This window comes from Achroia grisella, unplaced genomic scaffold (genome assembly GCF_030625045.1).
Source record: "Achroia grisella isolate CSIRO2021 unplaced genomic scaffold, CSIRO_AGI_Agris_v1 utg546, whole genome shotgun sequence".
In the NCBI taxonomy this organism is placed as follows: Eukaryota; Metazoa; Arthropoda; class Insecta; order Lepidoptera; family Pyralidae; genus Achroia; species Achroia grisella.
This window is the reverse complement of record NW_026712931.1, coordinates 1,188,097-1,206,258: the sequence shown is the minus strand read 5'-3', so window position 1 is coordinate 1,206,258 and position 18,162 is coordinate 1,188,097. Positions and strand designations below refer to the sequence as shown.

At 30.1% G+C, this 18,162-nt stretch overlaps 1 protein-coding gene across 1 annotated transcript; it reads right to left on the bottom strand.

The window, feature by feature from the left end:
* Nucleotides 1-1,878: 1,878 nt before the first annotated feature.
* On the bottom strand, nucleotides 1,879-10,803 carry LOC131848256 (multiple C2 and transmembrane domain-containing protein-like). Its single transcript, XM_059198057.1, has 14 exons — nucleotides 10,363-10,803; nucleotides 9,530-9,716; nucleotides 8,860-9,011; nucleotides 8,263-8,403; nucleotides 7,327-7,504; nucleotides 6,809-6,984; nucleotides 5,725-5,929; nucleotides 4,882-5,027; nucleotides 4,272-4,423; nucleotides 3,928-3,983; nucleotides 3,241-3,347; nucleotides 2,875-2,984; nucleotides 2,470-2,567; nucleotides 1,879-2,116 (listed from the first exon to the last, which is right to left on the bottom strand). The coding sequence occupies exons 1-14, from the start codon at nucleotides 10,776-10,778 to the stop codon at nucleotides 2,069-2,071; spliced, it is 2,172 nt and encodes a 723-aa protein (XP_059054040.1). The 5' UTR covers nucleotides 10,779-10,803; the 3' UTR covers nucleotides 1,879-2,068.
* Between the last annotated feature and the right edge of the window lie 7,359 nt (nucleotides 10,804-18,162).

The window sequence follows — 18,162 nt, the reverse complement described above, 5'->3', positions numbered from 1 at the left end:
CTTTATATGTTTTAGTTTTTCTTTAATGGGTTATTGATATCTTATGTATATATTACACAAAAAATCGATGATTTGTAAGAAATAATCTACATACATTATGTATATATTATAATTTTAAACTATAATACTTACCCATAGATGTACTTACTCTGGTAACGATTTATATAATTCGAGTATAAGCCAGAAATTGAGAATCTACTCTTTTTGGAAGTAGATTAGAATATATACGAATAATAATAATAATAATTCTGGACAATTAACACAACACCATATAGTCCCAAGTCCCAAGCTTGTGTTAGAGGAAGAACAAATACTTTTTCGTAAATATACAGAGAAAACACCCAGATCGATACAAACGATCATAGTCATGAATACAAAATGTTAGTACTATGCGAGGATCCCAAGATCATCGAAATTAAGTCAGTGTGCTAAACCGCAAAATTTATAAATTATTTATAAAAAGCACTCCCTTTATTCTGTACGATGGAAATGAAACTATTTTCCAGCCTACACTGAACTGCAGAAAGCATGTTATTGCATGTACATTTGGTGCAGGCGCTGGTTTCGTGTAGGTATCATTTTAATAATATTTTTATTTCTCAAATAATAAAATATAACATTTGCTGCTTATAATATACTTTAGAAGTAATAATCGAGACAAAACGGTCACAACTAACAGGGTGCTGTGAGTCCACCCTCTCTGCAATAGCTCTGTTATAGCCTTTATTAGTAAATTAACACAATAAAAAAATCAACGACATAATTACGTACAATGTCACAACGAAAAATCATTACCTAAATAACTTTTTGTTATTTACGGTACTGATATTTAAAACACAATATAAAATAATATAGATATATATTTGGTAATTTCTTATGAGGGTTACATTTAACGATCCTACATTATATTTTGGAATGTAGTTTCAACTGAGAAGATGGACAGGGCTCATAATCGACTTGATGTCAGTGAAATCCAATCACAAACGCTAATTCAATCATTTAGAAACACACATACTTCAAGAACTGTTACCTAATCCCCCACGCGTTCTATCTTGCTTAATGTGAGGTAATGTAAAGTATTTAAGTTATAATAATCCGCAGTCGTACCGTAGATAAGTCTTCCATAACGTGAAGATCGCACGTAGATGCGCGACATTTAACTTATGAACATCGAGATTGCTATTATAATCTGAGGGATTTGCACTTTCAAACCTGGAGCATATGAAACTTATTTCAAAAGACTATATAATACTTACTAAAACGTCTTCAGAATTATTCCACGGAGAGAGTTTAGAACAATGTCGTCGGCCCAATCCGTCTCGGTGCATGTTCTTTTATTTTAGTTTGTTTACAAACTGTATTTTAGGTTGAAGAGTAACATATGTTAATTATATTATTGGTGATTTAAGATTTTTAAATTACAGGAATTGTGAAATGTGTGACTTATATCTTTATGTTGTTGAATCCAGTGTTACTCCTTGTTTTTTTTTATTTATTTTACTTCAATGCAAAATATAGTACAGTACGTTTGGCGAACTTAACACCATGCGGCATTTTCTACCAGTCAATCATACATAGTGCAGAGAATAATTGTTGACGATGAACATATAATAAGTGATAAACAAAATATAATCTTTATATATGAGGAATATTCTTGTTAACTTAAGTTCTTATCACAATCAAATCATATCTATCGATTCTTATATCATATATCGGCTTCGGACGTACAAACGTAATGGATGTAAATAAAATTAATATTTCCAATCATATAAAATATTTACTTGTTACAAATGAAATGAGATAATAATTATTTCAAATACTGTAATTTGCTTTTTAAAAAAGTATATATTTTTTGGTAATTTATATAGTTATTTGTCGATTTAGAAATGCCTTATTATGTAAGAAACCTTAAATGAATATTACCCCATACGTATTAGATGTTGCCTAATAATAATATTATTATATATAGGTATTCATTCTAGCTATATATAATGCATAAATCACATTTCTTCAATTAGAGCTACTTCAGATCATAGTGTCATGTGAGTACGATATTGTGTTGGTAAAATTACAACTTTTCTTCCTTAGCCTCCAGTGATAACTCCTCACAATTTAGCTGAAAATAAAATAAATAGATAACTTTATTTGGTCAAAACAAAACACATAGCGTAAAATAAAATTAAGTAAGAGATACAAAGGTAACTACAGAAAAATGGATAATTGATAATGTACAAGTGTTGTCTTTGCATTGGTGTCATCGCATAAAGTCAGCAAACTACTGAATTTCAGCAATGTGAGGACATATGTGAGAATGCATGTAAAAGATTTTCGCACAATAAGTAAAGAGTACTTTTAAATACAGTAAAAAATATAAAAGTCCTTTTTTTGAGTATCACTCACATAGAGTGTTAACGAACATATAATAATGTATAATGTGCACATACTAAATTAAAAATAGGATTGTCTCACCAGAATTTCATCATTGGGCACTCTAGAGAGTAAATCCAATATTTCATTGTGTGGTATTCTATTCGGCTGAAGAATCTTCTTTGTGTACTTGCGTATACCTGAAATTAATAATTGTTCGAGTTCAAAGTAAGTAGCGAGTGAAAGTATTTGTTTTTGTTATTTTAATTTAAACGGTTATTCATTAGTTATAGACTATTATATTTATAGACTAGATATTTACAATTAAATTTGTAAATAATATAAGGAAAATTAAGTGTAACATTTGTTTTACAATTTTCATTAATTAATATTATTTTGCATAAGAAAACAATGTAAATAATATAAATGAAAATAAAATAATACAAATAGTATAAATGAAAAATTATGATTAACATTATGCTTTCAGATTATTATAAATAAACTTACCCCAAGCCATAAGTAAATAGTTTACTGGTATTAAATACATTATGAATGATATTCCCAATAAGCAGAGTATTGCGAAAAGGCTAAGAAAAGGTACTGAGAAGTTGAACAAACTGAAAATAAACAAAATATGTAGTTATTGATATGATAACATATCACCCACAAGTGACTTAGTTTCATATAATTGTTTTTGCTAGCCATTAAAATGTTAAAAGACAACACATGTGTCTTAATATATAATAGTGGAAAAGGTTGTACTTGCTCTAAATTAGGGCGTAATTGTTTTTTTACCCATACTACTTAGGAATTAAATATCTATAATGATTTCATATAAATTTAGTTATACTTGTGATGCTGAGGTTGACTTACTTTTTCACACTTTCACCGAGATTTGCAATTTTACCAAGAAAATTTTGAATATTTTGAATTAGCTCTTGTAAACTGTGAATTTTTTGTCTAATTGATGTTTTCTCTTCCTGTAATATATTAAAATAATATAATTAATTGAAAATCTCACCTGTAATTAATTGAATAAAATGGAAATTAATAAAATATTTATTTTACTCAAAACTTTACATTATAAATTTTTCTTCTATATCTTCTAAAGATTAATAATAAAAAAATATGTAAAGTAATCAAAAAAAGTTAATAATTTAGTTTCAGATATTTAACTGATTTTAATCAACATCAAGTTTATTTGAATTCCAAGAATCAATATAGGTTAAGTGATATTTAAAAATGTAATAATATTAAACAAAGAATTTCTATATTTTATAGATTCGTATCAGGAAACTTTGCACTTAGATAATGTTTTTTTATCAAGTTTATCTATTTAGGTGTCTTTTTCGAGAAATAGTTATTATAAAACTACACACGGTGCTGCTCGCCAAATTCTCTTACTTGAACTTGGCTTTGACATGCTCCCGCGTGTCTAGATAAAATATCATATTTTACTTAAGTAAAATTAATATTTTAGTACAAAAATATGAATTCACACATTTCCCTAAAGCATCACTATTTTAAGTACTATCTTAAGTGACATAGTCTAATTTTAACCTTTTCTATTTTCCCACTGTCATCCTCCTTTTTTCTTTTTCTGTAGTGCATAAAATCTGAAAAAAGAATAAAAAAAAACAGTTTTATAATATATTAATAAAAATGCTTTTTGTGTTCGTCTTTATTTTGAATTAAAAAGAAAACAAGTCATCAATAGTTTCTTTCAATAAAAACAGTATTACAGCACATTAGTAATTGATTATAAGTGACTAATAAATTAAAATAAATTAATTTATTATTTTTTGTAGTAATGATTACTACAAAAACGATTGGTAGAGAGAAGTATGCTTGCAATATATTTCTATTTTAATCTTCTTGTATTCAAAATAATTTAGTTTAATTACCCTCAAAGAAGTTGTAATCTTCCGGGCTGTAGTAGAAGAAAGGAATTAATAACAGTAATGGGAGCATCCAAGCTTTATAAAACCAGTGGAATATTAACCATATTATTAATGCTATAGTATTTACTTTTCTTGATTCCCATTGAAACGAAGTTCTGCAAAGTAGAAGAGGTTTAAAGAAAAGTATTTAAAAATACCTAAATCAATTAAACTTACAAGTTGAGGAATGCTTATGGGGTTTTGGGATCGTGATTCATTACACTAGGTAGGTGGTGGTGGTAGGTGTACGACGGCCTTATTATCATCAGATGGCATTATTTCGGTATATATATATATATACAATGCTATTAAAAAAATCTTATTAAATACGATTATTGTTGTGTTCGCATATAAGTTATACGAGTTTCGTTGTATTTAAATCGTGTCATACTATTGTTAATGTCTGTCTTTGTCTATTAAATTTAACATTTGTTTTCTTAGTCCAATATTGAATCTGTATTGCAAGTCTAATGGAAAATTGAATTACATTTTTGTGAGTTAAAACATTGGCCAATTTGAAGTGGACGGTGTTTGGCGATGAAGTTCTTAGTGTTGTTAGAATAAAACTACTAACTTTGTAACTCTGTAAACTTTAAGAATCCAATTTATTATAGCTTTTGTTCTAGTCCAGTTTCTAGTAAACAGTCGTCTGTCGAACTTTTCTTCAACTTCTAGGTAATCGATTTCTCTCGGCTTTAATACCCTTAGTGAAGCTTTTATCTGCGAACAGGTTTATATTATTACTATTAAGTAAATTTTATTTATAACGGCCATTGCATGAAGGCAGAAGAAGGCAGGTGATGACTACTATATGAACATGAACATGCAACATGGTCATCACATTATTATGTGACCCGTAGTACAGTGGACACTCTAGAGAATAAAGGTATCGTATATACGTACTCTGTAATTACTCTGCCTTATACTATTTGTACCTAATTACATCAATAAACCACACAGTTTACAAAATAAGTTGCTTTACGACTGTAGATACTATTTCGTCTAACCTCTGTTAGAGTTACAGAATAGAATTAATCAGTACTATGTTATATGTTTTATATCAATAAAATTGGTTTAATTACTATTAATCATCAACATTGTTGGAATATTTTACAAATTAATAAGAACTATAACCTTCTACTACTATGTTAACCAGTTAGCTGTGTAAAAAGGTTAATTTTAAATTTATTTCCTTAACTGTGTATTATTATTGTACTTTCCGCCTGTCACCATTATCACTCTAATAGGAAGTGGAGTTGGTTCCGGCACTGCACAAAATGTCTACAAGTATGATTAGGTACTTTTTATTATTAAAAAATCATAAAAATATATACACCCTTTTTCCTTTACCATCTACAAAATACATTATCTTTATATAATAGGTTTTTGTTTGAGGAAACTTCTCGTATTTACTTACAGGGTTGAAAGATATTCTCATTTCAAGTAGTATTCTTGGATTGTTTCCTTTCGCCCGATATCTCTGAGAAATATCCTTGAGTGCATACCATGCTTTATGACCATTATCTATTTGAAGTAACGGTATTGATACACATCCGATCTCTTCGTTTTTTCTCTCGTCGTATACAATTACTTCTAATAATCTTGTGATATCGTTTATGGTACTGAAATATAAAATATATTTTTACAAAGTAATGATTTATGAAATATATAATATGTGAAAATATTGCCTATTTATGCTAATATTATATTTTCTTCGTTACCGTCATTATGAACCTGTATGTATCCATGTTGGATTGTGATCTCTAAACTAAACATTTTACATCTATTTGCAAAAGGCTAAGTACTAAAGTTGTATTATAGTATATTATAATTATATATCATAGCTACTTATAACTATCCTACTGCAGAACACGGTTCTTGCTTTGTTAGACGAGCATATTCACTGAAATGAAATTAGGTTTGACGAGTCTAATAACCTTCTGAGCTATGTCTCTTGAAATGGGATTAATAATTATGATTAGACTAGATATTGAATTATTATTATTATTAATCTTTATTAGAGATAGTAAATAAATATCCATTTTACATGGATTCCCAAGACGTGAAGTGTAGCGCTCATTATTCATCAGTCTAATCCTAGACCGGTTTCGTAATCAACAACTTTCTAATTTGATAAATATTTAATTTGGATAATTATCACTGACAGGTATATTCAAGTCAACTTATTTTATTATTTGTCTAGTAATATGCAACGGTAAGATAAGTTTTAACAACTTTAAGAGCAATATCAAGAACCTCGTATTATATTTCTTGGTTTATACATCCATTATTTAATTAGTCTGTCAGCAACTGACTAGTTAGATAGTAAATCAATTAGTGTTGTAATTTTACTAATTTTTCAATATAGTCAAGAGAGAAGTGAGTAGGTAGGTATTTGGCGATAACCTCAACAATTAATAATCGGTTTTGTAACTCACATGTTTTTAGAATGACATGATTATTGTTATTATTACTTTAAAAAATACATAGTCTTTACTTACAACGTGAATGCTTTCATCCAGTTCGGTTCGTTTGTCTTGTAATCTGTGTATGTCTGAAGTCTTTCATTTCCAATTTTGAGTATACAATAGCAATCCTGCCCAGCTAGACCCTTAGCACCGTAAACAATTATGGACAGCCATCCAACTTCGCTTAAATTGTCTAGTTGATACCAAATCTGAATAGAGGGATTTTGAAGTTTATTTCTGGAATCTACTAAGTTATACAAGCAAAAGTAGAAAGTTTGTACACAAATTATGATACCTCGAAAGGCGGAATATTTATGTTTCTTCACTATGTGAGTGTTATTTAGATTTAGAGAAATAATAATTTTGAAAATAGAATAGGGTAAATGTTAAAAGAATTGTATTAATGGATATTAAAAGTAATAAACCAAATAATAATTTCAGAATTACAGATTTTAAATATCGAATAAATAGTATTTATTCGATCTTCAAAATTATATTTAATTATTAATTTTTAATATGTGATCTTTATAAAATAATACAGTTTTTCTTACAGCTTCTAATCTTTTCTGCGATTCTTGGTAGTCACCGAGATCATATATATTATTGTCTATACTTGTTCCACTTATTGTAAGTAAGAGAAATAATTTGGCGTTTGGCATTTCACCTTCCAAGTTGATATTCAGTCTATGTGTTTTCTCTTTATCCATATTTGCCAAATCTATGACATGTCTGTAATTAAAAATTTATAAAGAAATGATATGAAAATGAAAAAATGTTTGACCTATTTATAAGACTAATATAGTAATAAACTATATTCAATTGCCTAATAATATTTTATTGAATGTTTTGAATTGATACTTTTTTACTGTACATACTACATTTTATATGCTCTAAAACATTGTTTCTTGAGAAAAAATAAATTAAACTTATTCTACATTTTTGTACAATTAGGCAATTTTTTTAATATATTGATTATCCGGTATTAAATAATAATCTCTTGGAATATATCTTATATATAAAATTCTCGTGTCTATATAAATTCTGGCTTGACCGATTCTCATAAAATTTTGTGAGCGTATTGAGTAGGTCTGAGAATCGGACAACATCTATTTTTCATCCCCCTAAATGTTAGGGGTAGTCTACCTCTAATTTTTTTTTTATTTTAAGGCAAAACTACGTTTGCCGGGACAGCTAGTATTTTTTATAAAAGTTATAGATAATGCTATTCCGAGGGCATTTTTTTAGAATGCCAGTATTTTATACTTTGTTTGCAACTTTTAAGGAAGAGAAGCAAAGATGGAACACAGAACAGAAGTAAGCAGTTCTGTGAGATAGTCAGTGCGATGGCAATATGGCAAAAAAAGAATAACTAAAAATAATCCAAAAATTAAACAGATGGTGAATGTTTGGTGTAAACATTATAAAATATAATAATTATTTTTGATATTTTTATCAAACTTGAAAAATTATTGAAGTAAAGGCGATACCTGCCAATAAAGATGTCTTTATCCCAAAGGGTTATCTCCAGCATATTCTCTTCATACATATTGAAATTAAATAGCTCTTGCCATTTTACTTCACTTGCTGCACTTTTCACAGATTTAGATTTACATTTGTCCGTACCTAATCTGTATGTAGAAATTGAAAATTGTTATTGAAAATAATATTATGCAAACTTAAGAGTGTTAAAAAACAAATTACGTTGAAACATACATACAAAACGTAAACCTCTGTTTTAAAAAAAAAAAGGCGCAAAACTGTTTGCTTTATGTTCAGTTTACAGAGGCATGATACTTTTGTATTCCGGAATGGCAACATGTGAGTGCTGTTTATGTATATAAGCGATGGTTGCACCTTATCAGCGAGTGGACTGTCGGCGTCTGCGTTATTAGAGATATGCAAAAAAAAATAAAGCACCAAACTGATACCTCTCTGCTTTAAGGCATTTTATGTGTGTATTCGTTTCTATTTTCCAATGCTTATGTTACTGTGCACAATTTGCTTTGTTAAGCAATAATATAATTCATACTGCATAATGCTTACATACAAATAAGTACATATTTAAAAATAACTTGTTAACTTACTTGAAGCGACAGTGAAGATTACGCGGTTTTTCTTCACCACCATTTTGTATAATATCTAATCCGGTAACATCGATTAATGCAATAGTTAATGTTGCTAATTTTAATCGTTTCGAAAATCTTGATTCGTTCGTAATTGCATTACTGAGTATAAGCTGCGATAGGAAAAGAAATTAATTCTAAAATATTTCCTGTGTCATTGTGTGACTCATGATTTGTTTTTTTAATAAATACTTTTGTGTGATTTATTGGCGATTGCTAGTAATAGGGACAAATGACTCCATTCAATCTGCACTCATTGGAAAACATCATTAAATCACTGTGGTCTTTGCCATAATACGATAACTTATTTTACTTCATTCTCAAACTGTAATTCTACACAAGCTCCTATAACATGCTCATCTATAAAAAAATCTTTTAATTAAGATAAAAATATAGGATTAGGAATGTACTTATTATCAGAAGACAAATATAATTTCTAATTATAAAATTAACTTTAATAATATTATTTCTACAAGTATCTAAATGTAATAAAAGCTCAATTGTTTAGAAGCGTAAATAACATTCAAAAGCCGAAGCAGTACAAATAAAAATTGGAATCGATTGTAAATATTGAAAAGAATTCGAAGTACATAGGCCGAGTGAGTAACGTAAAATGTAAATACAAAAAGACCTTTTCTAGCCCCGTCCCTGTGTCCTTTGTTTCTTTCTTTTTGTCTTTACTATATTTTTCCTTTTCCTCACGACGTTTTTCTTTGACAGCAGTTATTCGAGAACCGATTTTATTACGGAGAGAAATTCTCGGAGGCGGTGTAGTGGGCGTGACATTGTCGTCACTTCCCTTTTCTGTTTCATTTAATCTGTAATTTTAATTATTTGGTTCAAGTGTTACAATATCTAATGACATTTTGTTTGTAAAGTTTAAAAGCGTCCCTACAATGTATATTATATTATGCTGATTTAGAAAATATATCTGTCAATCAAACGCTAATAATTACATAAATCCAACATACTTGCATTCAAACAGAATTGCAGTATACTTAATGAAGATCTATCGCGTGATTTCGTAAAAGTAAATATTCATAGGTTTTCGTTATTAGCATATTGCACTACAATTTCAATTCAGGTTGGTTTTTAATGGTTAAATTCCATTCCATCGCAAGTTTATTTTAAGTATATTTTAAATGAAATAACGATTTTTAAGTACTACTTCGGATTTCTGTTTTAGAAGAAGGTGACAATAAGAAAAAATAGAAATATTAAAAACCGATAAAAAGTAATAATAAAAATACATACTGACAAATATTCACCTGTATAGAGACTATTATTTAAAGACTATTGTCTATAAATCTGAATTACGAAAAATCTTATAGAAAGTTTAAATTACAAGTACCATAGCATTGCACCATTTCTTTTAGTCTAAAATGAGAATTTTGTTTTTGATAAATAAATGAAGTAACAGACGGGTGTAACAGTTATTGTATATTTTACGTCAATATTACTTACAATTCAAGACTTGATGCCAAATTACGATTTCCATTGGATAGTTTCATTTCCTTAGGACTACTAAAAAGATATCCATCATTAAACGTATATTCAGAATCCAACTGAGAGACGCTTGCTTCTTTAAATTTAACTTCTTCTAAAGTAGCGTTTTGATTATTTATGTCCTCTACGATAATTCTATGTATTAGCATGTCGTTGCCTTTATTTTGATCACCAAACTCGTCTTCTGCCTCTGTAAGGTCAAAGGTGCTGGCATATTTTAGATCAGTAAACGATAAATCACTAGAAACTGTCGACAACGATTCAACGGACTTAGATTTTTCTAATCTTCTTTGTATTTCACTGTATTTATTTTGTATTTTTTCGTGGAGTCGCGAGAAATGTTTTCCTTTCAAGGCATTATCTTTGGGATCCATGTTTTTTTACAATGCACTTTTTATGTACATATTAGTTTAAGACACTACACACATGTTTGTGACAGAAATGGAACTGACTGTGCATCATGTCAAGTGATTACCTGTTCATATTATCTTATCTTCAACATATTTATTGATTATTTTGACGAAGTCATTATCGCAATATTCTATTAAAAACATACATATAACGAAACGTATTTAATTTGCGAGGACTTCGGTTCATGGGTATGTATTTAAAATAAAGGTGACAGATTAAATTAAATTTGATGATTGATTATAATATTATAATCATTTCTAGCTCTCTGATTTAAATTCTAATCTAAATTAATTTAATTTAATTTAATCATTAATTAATTAATCTTAAGGTGATATCTTGTGTTTATGTTGTCTTTTTCTTGTACTAAGATTTAGCTACCTTTATTATTATAAATAATGAAGAAGTATATTTAATATTATATGATAATTCTGGGGTTTGATTGTCACAGCATATAATTACTGCTGCTATAAAAACTATCAAAAGTATGATATGATAAAATAATTACTTCTTAAATTAATAGCTTTTATATGATGTTATAATTAATGTACTTATAGAAAACTTAACTAAAACTTGAGGAATGTATTAATTACAGTCCTCTGCGTCCTATTTTGCTGTTATATATTACTGTCGCTAATGAGCTTGTTTTGTAACATATATTTCAGTTGAATGGTGATATACTATAGTGACATTGCAGGGTATGTAACATCTTAAAGAAAAGCAACTCATGAGGGTTTTTTTTAATAGTTGATAATAGATTGGTGCACCAGTCTGCGATGATTGCGATGGTGGTGCACCGGTTGTCCATTGTGACACATTCAGCATGTAATGACTGCATTAAATGGTTTTCAGGAGGAACCCCGTGGGGGTCTACTTGCTAGCAATGTGGTTACAGTCCAAATTATTAACAAACTCCTTCCTCCCTGATCCTCGTTTCCGAATGAGGGGTACAACAGTTATCACATAATGTCCTAGGTGCTGTTCATATATCGGTGAAGGATATCCTACCACTTACAATCAAAGTGGTCCTCACCTTCGCTGCTGCTTTTAACCTTAGTTTATAAAGGAATATGTATTACTACACCATGAATTATCGCCACGGCTTCGCACGGGTATACATGCAAGTATTCTACCTAAAAACCTTTTTGAAGCACGCTATCTAGTGTTAAAAACTATATTCAAATCCGTTGCGGAGTTTAAAAGATCTAAGCGAACAGACAGCGGAAGCGATTTCATTTTATAACTATAAAGATAAATTGAAGGGAAAGAAATATTAGTGATCGTTAGAATGTTTCACTTGTACTATACTAATATTAACATTACGTTCAATGTGCTACCTTATCTTGATAAAGGAGATATCATTGACAGGTAGTTATCCACTCAGTAGTTTTAATGATCAGTTTAAACTGTCATAAATATAATAAATGTTATATAATTTATAGACTTCTATTATCTGATTAGGTTGTATAATATCGTTTGTAATACAACAGTATTTGACTACAAGTAAAATTCAATGGCAAATGTATTAACTATAAATTTATTACTATACTAGCCGACTCCGCGACTTTCTACCTGTATAACTTTTTGTTTCTTAACCGATTGATAAAAAACTTAATTTTTAAGTGAAGCCTGAAAAATCCATCATAAATGGTTAAGTCACTTTTGAACTAAGCGCGCAAAAACGCATAAATAGAATAGTCTTTTAATCATTATTATGGGTTCTAATATATTGATAAAGTCTCCAATATAGTTTTTCTTATTTACAGGCAGCGACCATTTTAATTGTATGTATAGAAAACTTTATTATTCTATAGTACTATCTTAATCTACCAAATTTTTCTGTACGTTTATTTGACATCTAATTTGAACTGATGGATTGATTTGGATAAAGTGTTGTGTGTATACTTTAATGGGTTCCTGATGGATGACTTAAAATCATAGTTCAATCTGTTTGGTAACGCTGCTTTTCCGCGAAGTACGACCACTGTTCGGATTGTTAGAAGTAAATAAATTAAAGAATTCAGCACTTTAATGTGTTAAGTAAGTTTTAGAGAGCCTGGTTCCAAACGTAGCGTCATTTCATTGCCATTGTTGGAATTTCGGAAATTGTGTGGGTTGATTATTATATTACTATTTCGACTCATACCCGGAGACGGAGCTACCTTTGTGATAATCAAAATTAATGTACTAATGTCTGATAAATGTCCAACAAACAAACAAGTATACACGCATTTATTTTGTCGATAAAAATGAGTAGATATAGATAATATTATCGTCTGTCTACAAAAATATATTGAAAAACAGTTACCGAAATAGATTTTATTGTTGTATAGACAACAGACCTATATGTCAATATAGTGTCTTATTCGATTAATATGAATAAAAATATATTGATGACAAAGATAAAAAAAGTTATTAGTTATATAGTTATTTTTAAACTTTTATGTTTAATATACATTATTGATATTATTAACACGAATAATTTTATGGCAAATAAAGGTATTTACTTATCTTGATATATCCACTCGTGACCACGGCTAGTGCAACCTAGTCGAAATGTCGAGAAAGATAAATATCTTTATTTACTATAAAATTATTTATGTTAAGACCCGCTTAATAAAATAAATAACAAAAGTATTTCGGTATACAGTTCTTTATTTTTGACATGCCTATCTCAGTAAAATAAACTTATGACCCTATTAAAACTGATTGGACATTTTACAGTATCTAACTAATTTGGAAAGTTTTCTACTAATGCATATTGTAAATTCGAAAATATAACTCTCTATCTGTTATTTTTTCAGAACTAAACGGATGAACGAAATTTAATCAAATTTGACATGAAGCTAGATTGTTTAATTCAAGAAAGGTAGATAGAATTGCGGAAACTTGTTATTTATTTCTAATGATATATCAATATAGTAATATTTCTACGTCAGTGTAAATTCCACCCTTATCCTTCAATGTCCAAAAAGCCATGTAACAAGGCCAACGAAAGGACTTAATTAATTTAAGGCATATTTTCCCCTCGTTGTACTGTAATCGACTCACTGCTCAAGAGGTTTGTGGCGAGTTCCAAGTGTTATTTTCAATGTTCTAGAGATGGCCGCATATGGGATAACTTATCGATAATTTCAATATTGTTTTAGTAAGAAGTGCGGAATTTTATTATCGTGAACCAGTGGTAATGTACCTTGTTAACTCGCCAATTATCGTAGTCTGCTCTGGAAACCATCGTGGTTAATTCCTGTTTTAAGTTAATTTCCTATTGTATTATCTTTCATAGGTGCCTAGGGTTTGTTTATAGATATCGGGGGCTGTAATACAACTCCAAATATTCAACCATTAAAAATAAAAAAAAATACATAAAGATTAACAGAGAATTCTATCATGTTCTATTTAAAAGAAAAGAAATGTGCTATCTTAATAACATGCATAGAATACAGAGTAATGAACCATATTGTATTGTAGTATTGAGTACCTAAACTAATGAAATTTTTTTTTTAATACATTATCTGATAATAAAGATGTATCTTAGAATTTCCTGTACAATTTCGTTATCTATTTCTGTCTATATCTACTTAACATACGTTTCAGCCTGGTAACAATATTTGGTAGTTCCGGTAACTTTCATAATAAATACCTAAACAATGATATCAACCCAAGCCATTGACACAAATTCTACCACCAGCAATATGTTTCAACCATATCTTATCATGCAATTTCGATAAACGTACTGCGAATTAAGTAACTTGATCCATCACTAGTCTATATATAGGTAGATAAAGTGATCCTCGTCAAGAAGTTTAAGGGCATCTCGGGATCGGTCATTTTCGTACAACTGTCGACAGACCCTACCCGACGACCCTTCGTAAAGGATTTGCTTTGAAAATATCGATGTGATAATTTATAGTTACATGGGTAACCTTCACAAAACTTACTTGGCTTCTTCTATTCGTATTTATTTACCAAGTTTAAAGTAAATTTAATACTAAATATTACGGTTCCATGTATTATTTATTACAGACTACTGTTTGTATTACTGTCTGTAAGTTGATGAAGATTCTTTCCGTAAATATATTTTGTTACCGTGTTTAAATTACTAAAATTAGAGGAAATTCGCCACTAAATAATTTAGTTAAGAATTAAAATTTTAATTCAATACGATATAAACTAAGTAAATTTGTAAAAAGTTGTTTGCATCCGTACTTAATACAGTCTCTTATTTAGCCGCCAAGTAACATTCTTTGTAAGATGTGTTTCGGTTGACGGGTCCTTAGATCATTATTTAAACCATCAACCAAAGCACATACTTCTTATCCTAAAGCTCATAGCCTTCAGTAAAATTACAGGATAAGAGTCTTGTGCTTGTGCCCCCGTCACCACTCAGGCATCGTCATTCCTAAGGACAAAGATTTTCCTCGGGAAAGGCGACGCATGAGTATGCTTAAATCTTTAAAACCTTGCAACGAATTTTGAAGCGGTTTTTTAAATAGATAGAGTGATTCTAGAGGAAGGTTTATATATATATAATAATACATGTACACCCATGCGAAGCCGGGGGGTAGCTAGTAAAGTATATTTATGACGTATACCATTATTCAAATTCCAAAAAAAAAATAACCAATTTGTTTTGTCATAAAACTTCATAGATAAATGTATGACTTACAATGTAATCGACAGTTTAAATGTCCTTTTCAAAATTTAAAGGGGTTGTATAAAAATACCAATTTCTGTGTATTCAATCAAATAGGATTAGATTGGTAATTCATTGTTAAAAGCAATGATTTAGGATAGATACTTACGGTCCCGTTCAAGGTGCCTTTTTAAATAGGCTTTTTGTTGAAAATGTTAAAGGACTTTTTTGTGAATTGTGTTTCAATTTAACACATCATTGAAATTGTATTTACCCACGCATGAGTGTAGGCTCGGTCGTAGGTGCCTGGGCATGCCTATTTGCCTAGTCTTTTACAAGCTGACACAAACTATTATAGGATTTCCTTCAGTGAAGCTCATATTAGGTGCTTTCAGATTATGGACGTACTAAAATGACAAGTAAAAGTATTTTTCTATGAAGGTATACTGTAGACTGACTAGACGGTACTGTGTATTTTATGCCTGCTAAATACAAAAACATAATAAAGTATATAAAATATAATAAACTATTTAATAACATCAATTAGATACAATCACATTACACTCTTTGCATGAAATTCAACACAAACAGCGTAAATGGGTAAAGTTCATAGTAATCTGATAATGATAGTTAAAGAGTGTCTACCAATATAGCAAATAAATAGACTAATTAATGGTCCTACTAACTAACTAACTAACGTAATATCTAATTATGTAATTATTTTTATTACGGTTTTATTTTAGTTTTTATGAGAATTAAGTTATAAAGTCTTCAAGACGAAGGTTTACGACCAATATGTGTTGCCAGTGATGACTTACGGAACAGAGACGTGGTCGCTAACTATGGGCCCCATCAATAAGCTCAGAGTCACTCAGAGGGCAATGGAGAGGGCTATGCTCGGAGTTACTCTGCGTGATCGAATCAGAAATGAGGAGATCCGCAGAAGAACCAGAGTGACCGACATAGCCCGAAGAATTGCGACTCTGAAGTGGCAATGGGCAGGGCACATAGCTCGTAGGACAAATGGCCGTTGGGGCAGTAAAGTCCTCGAGTGGCGATCATGGACCGGAAGACGCAGCGTGGGAAGACCTCCAGCAAGGTGGACCGACGATCTGGTCAAGATCGCTGGAAGGCATTGGATGCGAGCAGCGCAGGACCGATCGTCGTGGAGATCTTTGGGGGAGGCCTATGTCCAGCAGTGGACGTCTTCCGGGCTGCGATGATGATGATGATGAAGTTGTAAAGTCTCCAAAAAATAAGTAACAAACATACTCACTTTTGCATGTATAACATCTATTGGGAATGATGGATGGAATATTTGCCAATATAATTATGAAAGGCGTTCAGTTCCGTTTACGAAATCAGTTCTGATTTGTTAAAATGAATTACATTGCATGGCACGATGTTGTATAAACACAGATTAAATAGAATGAAATTTTGTATATTGGTAGTAGATAGGTATCAATATTTAGTGTCAGGATTGCACCCGTACGAAGCAGGGGCGCGTCGCTAGTATATTACTTATATTATATTATATACACTGCATATTAGCAATTGTCCGCATACCTGTATCTGTCCTAGTGATACTATATATTTACACGTTCATTTCATTACGATTCTGAAGACTATTTAATCATGAAAAGATAATAAACAGGTACACTTTCGCATTTTAAAATTTTAGTAGGATTTCTTCTATTTTTTCAATATTTTGAATGTCTGCTAGTAACTGCCAGTGTACTTGTGTATAGTATATAGAATAATGTGTTACACTAATAAAAAAAGAAAATCTGCTGTGATATTTCACATTTTTTATATGATATTCGAACTATAGGTATGTGATATAATTAAACGTGACATTATTTAATTTGTAATGCAAATGAGAATATGAACACATCTTGCCTTCTAAGGAGACTAATAATTTTATTATACATTATGCTATATTAATTTAGGAGAATTTTCTTTAATATCTATAATGATACTAACTGACTGCATGCTATGAATTTACCTATATTGAAAATGAGAAAGTTTGTAAAGTAGGATAAATGTTTGGTACGCTTTCAGGCACAAGGTACTGGATAGTTACGAATTTAATTGGTGCACTGATAGATCATATCCTTGAACAACACCTTTAATTAAATTCACGCGGACAGAGCTACTGGATAAAGCTAGTAAGCAATATAACAGTATGGATTTCATGATACTCAGCAATGCTTTTAACAAACACATAAACGAAGAGGCCATATCAATCAAGGAAGACGCATTCGTAAGTCCCAATCGCATTTTTGCTCAGCTCACGTTTATCTCATAGGCTTTGTTGGGTGCGTTTATAAATTCTTCTCACGCCGGCCTGATCACAATTTGATGGCTGCAGAGAACGCTGCAGAAGTCTGTGGTATAGGGACATCTCCCTAAATTTATGAGGGCTATCCACTTTTATTACGGATTGGACGAATGGGTGCAGATGTCCTCTCTGTTGATAGAGGAGGGAATAATTCTGATAAGAATCGGGTTATCGTTTATTATTAGTACTGTGATTTAAAAGGAATTCAGGTTTACTTGCAAAGATCTTTTGTTATGTAAGAAAATGTAAAACGCAAATCGAATCTTATTAACTTGTTACTGAAGTGCAAAATTATATTAAGTAGGATTGAGCAATACTTAATAAATTCAATTTTGGGAGCAGTTATAATTATTACTATATAATATCAAGGTAG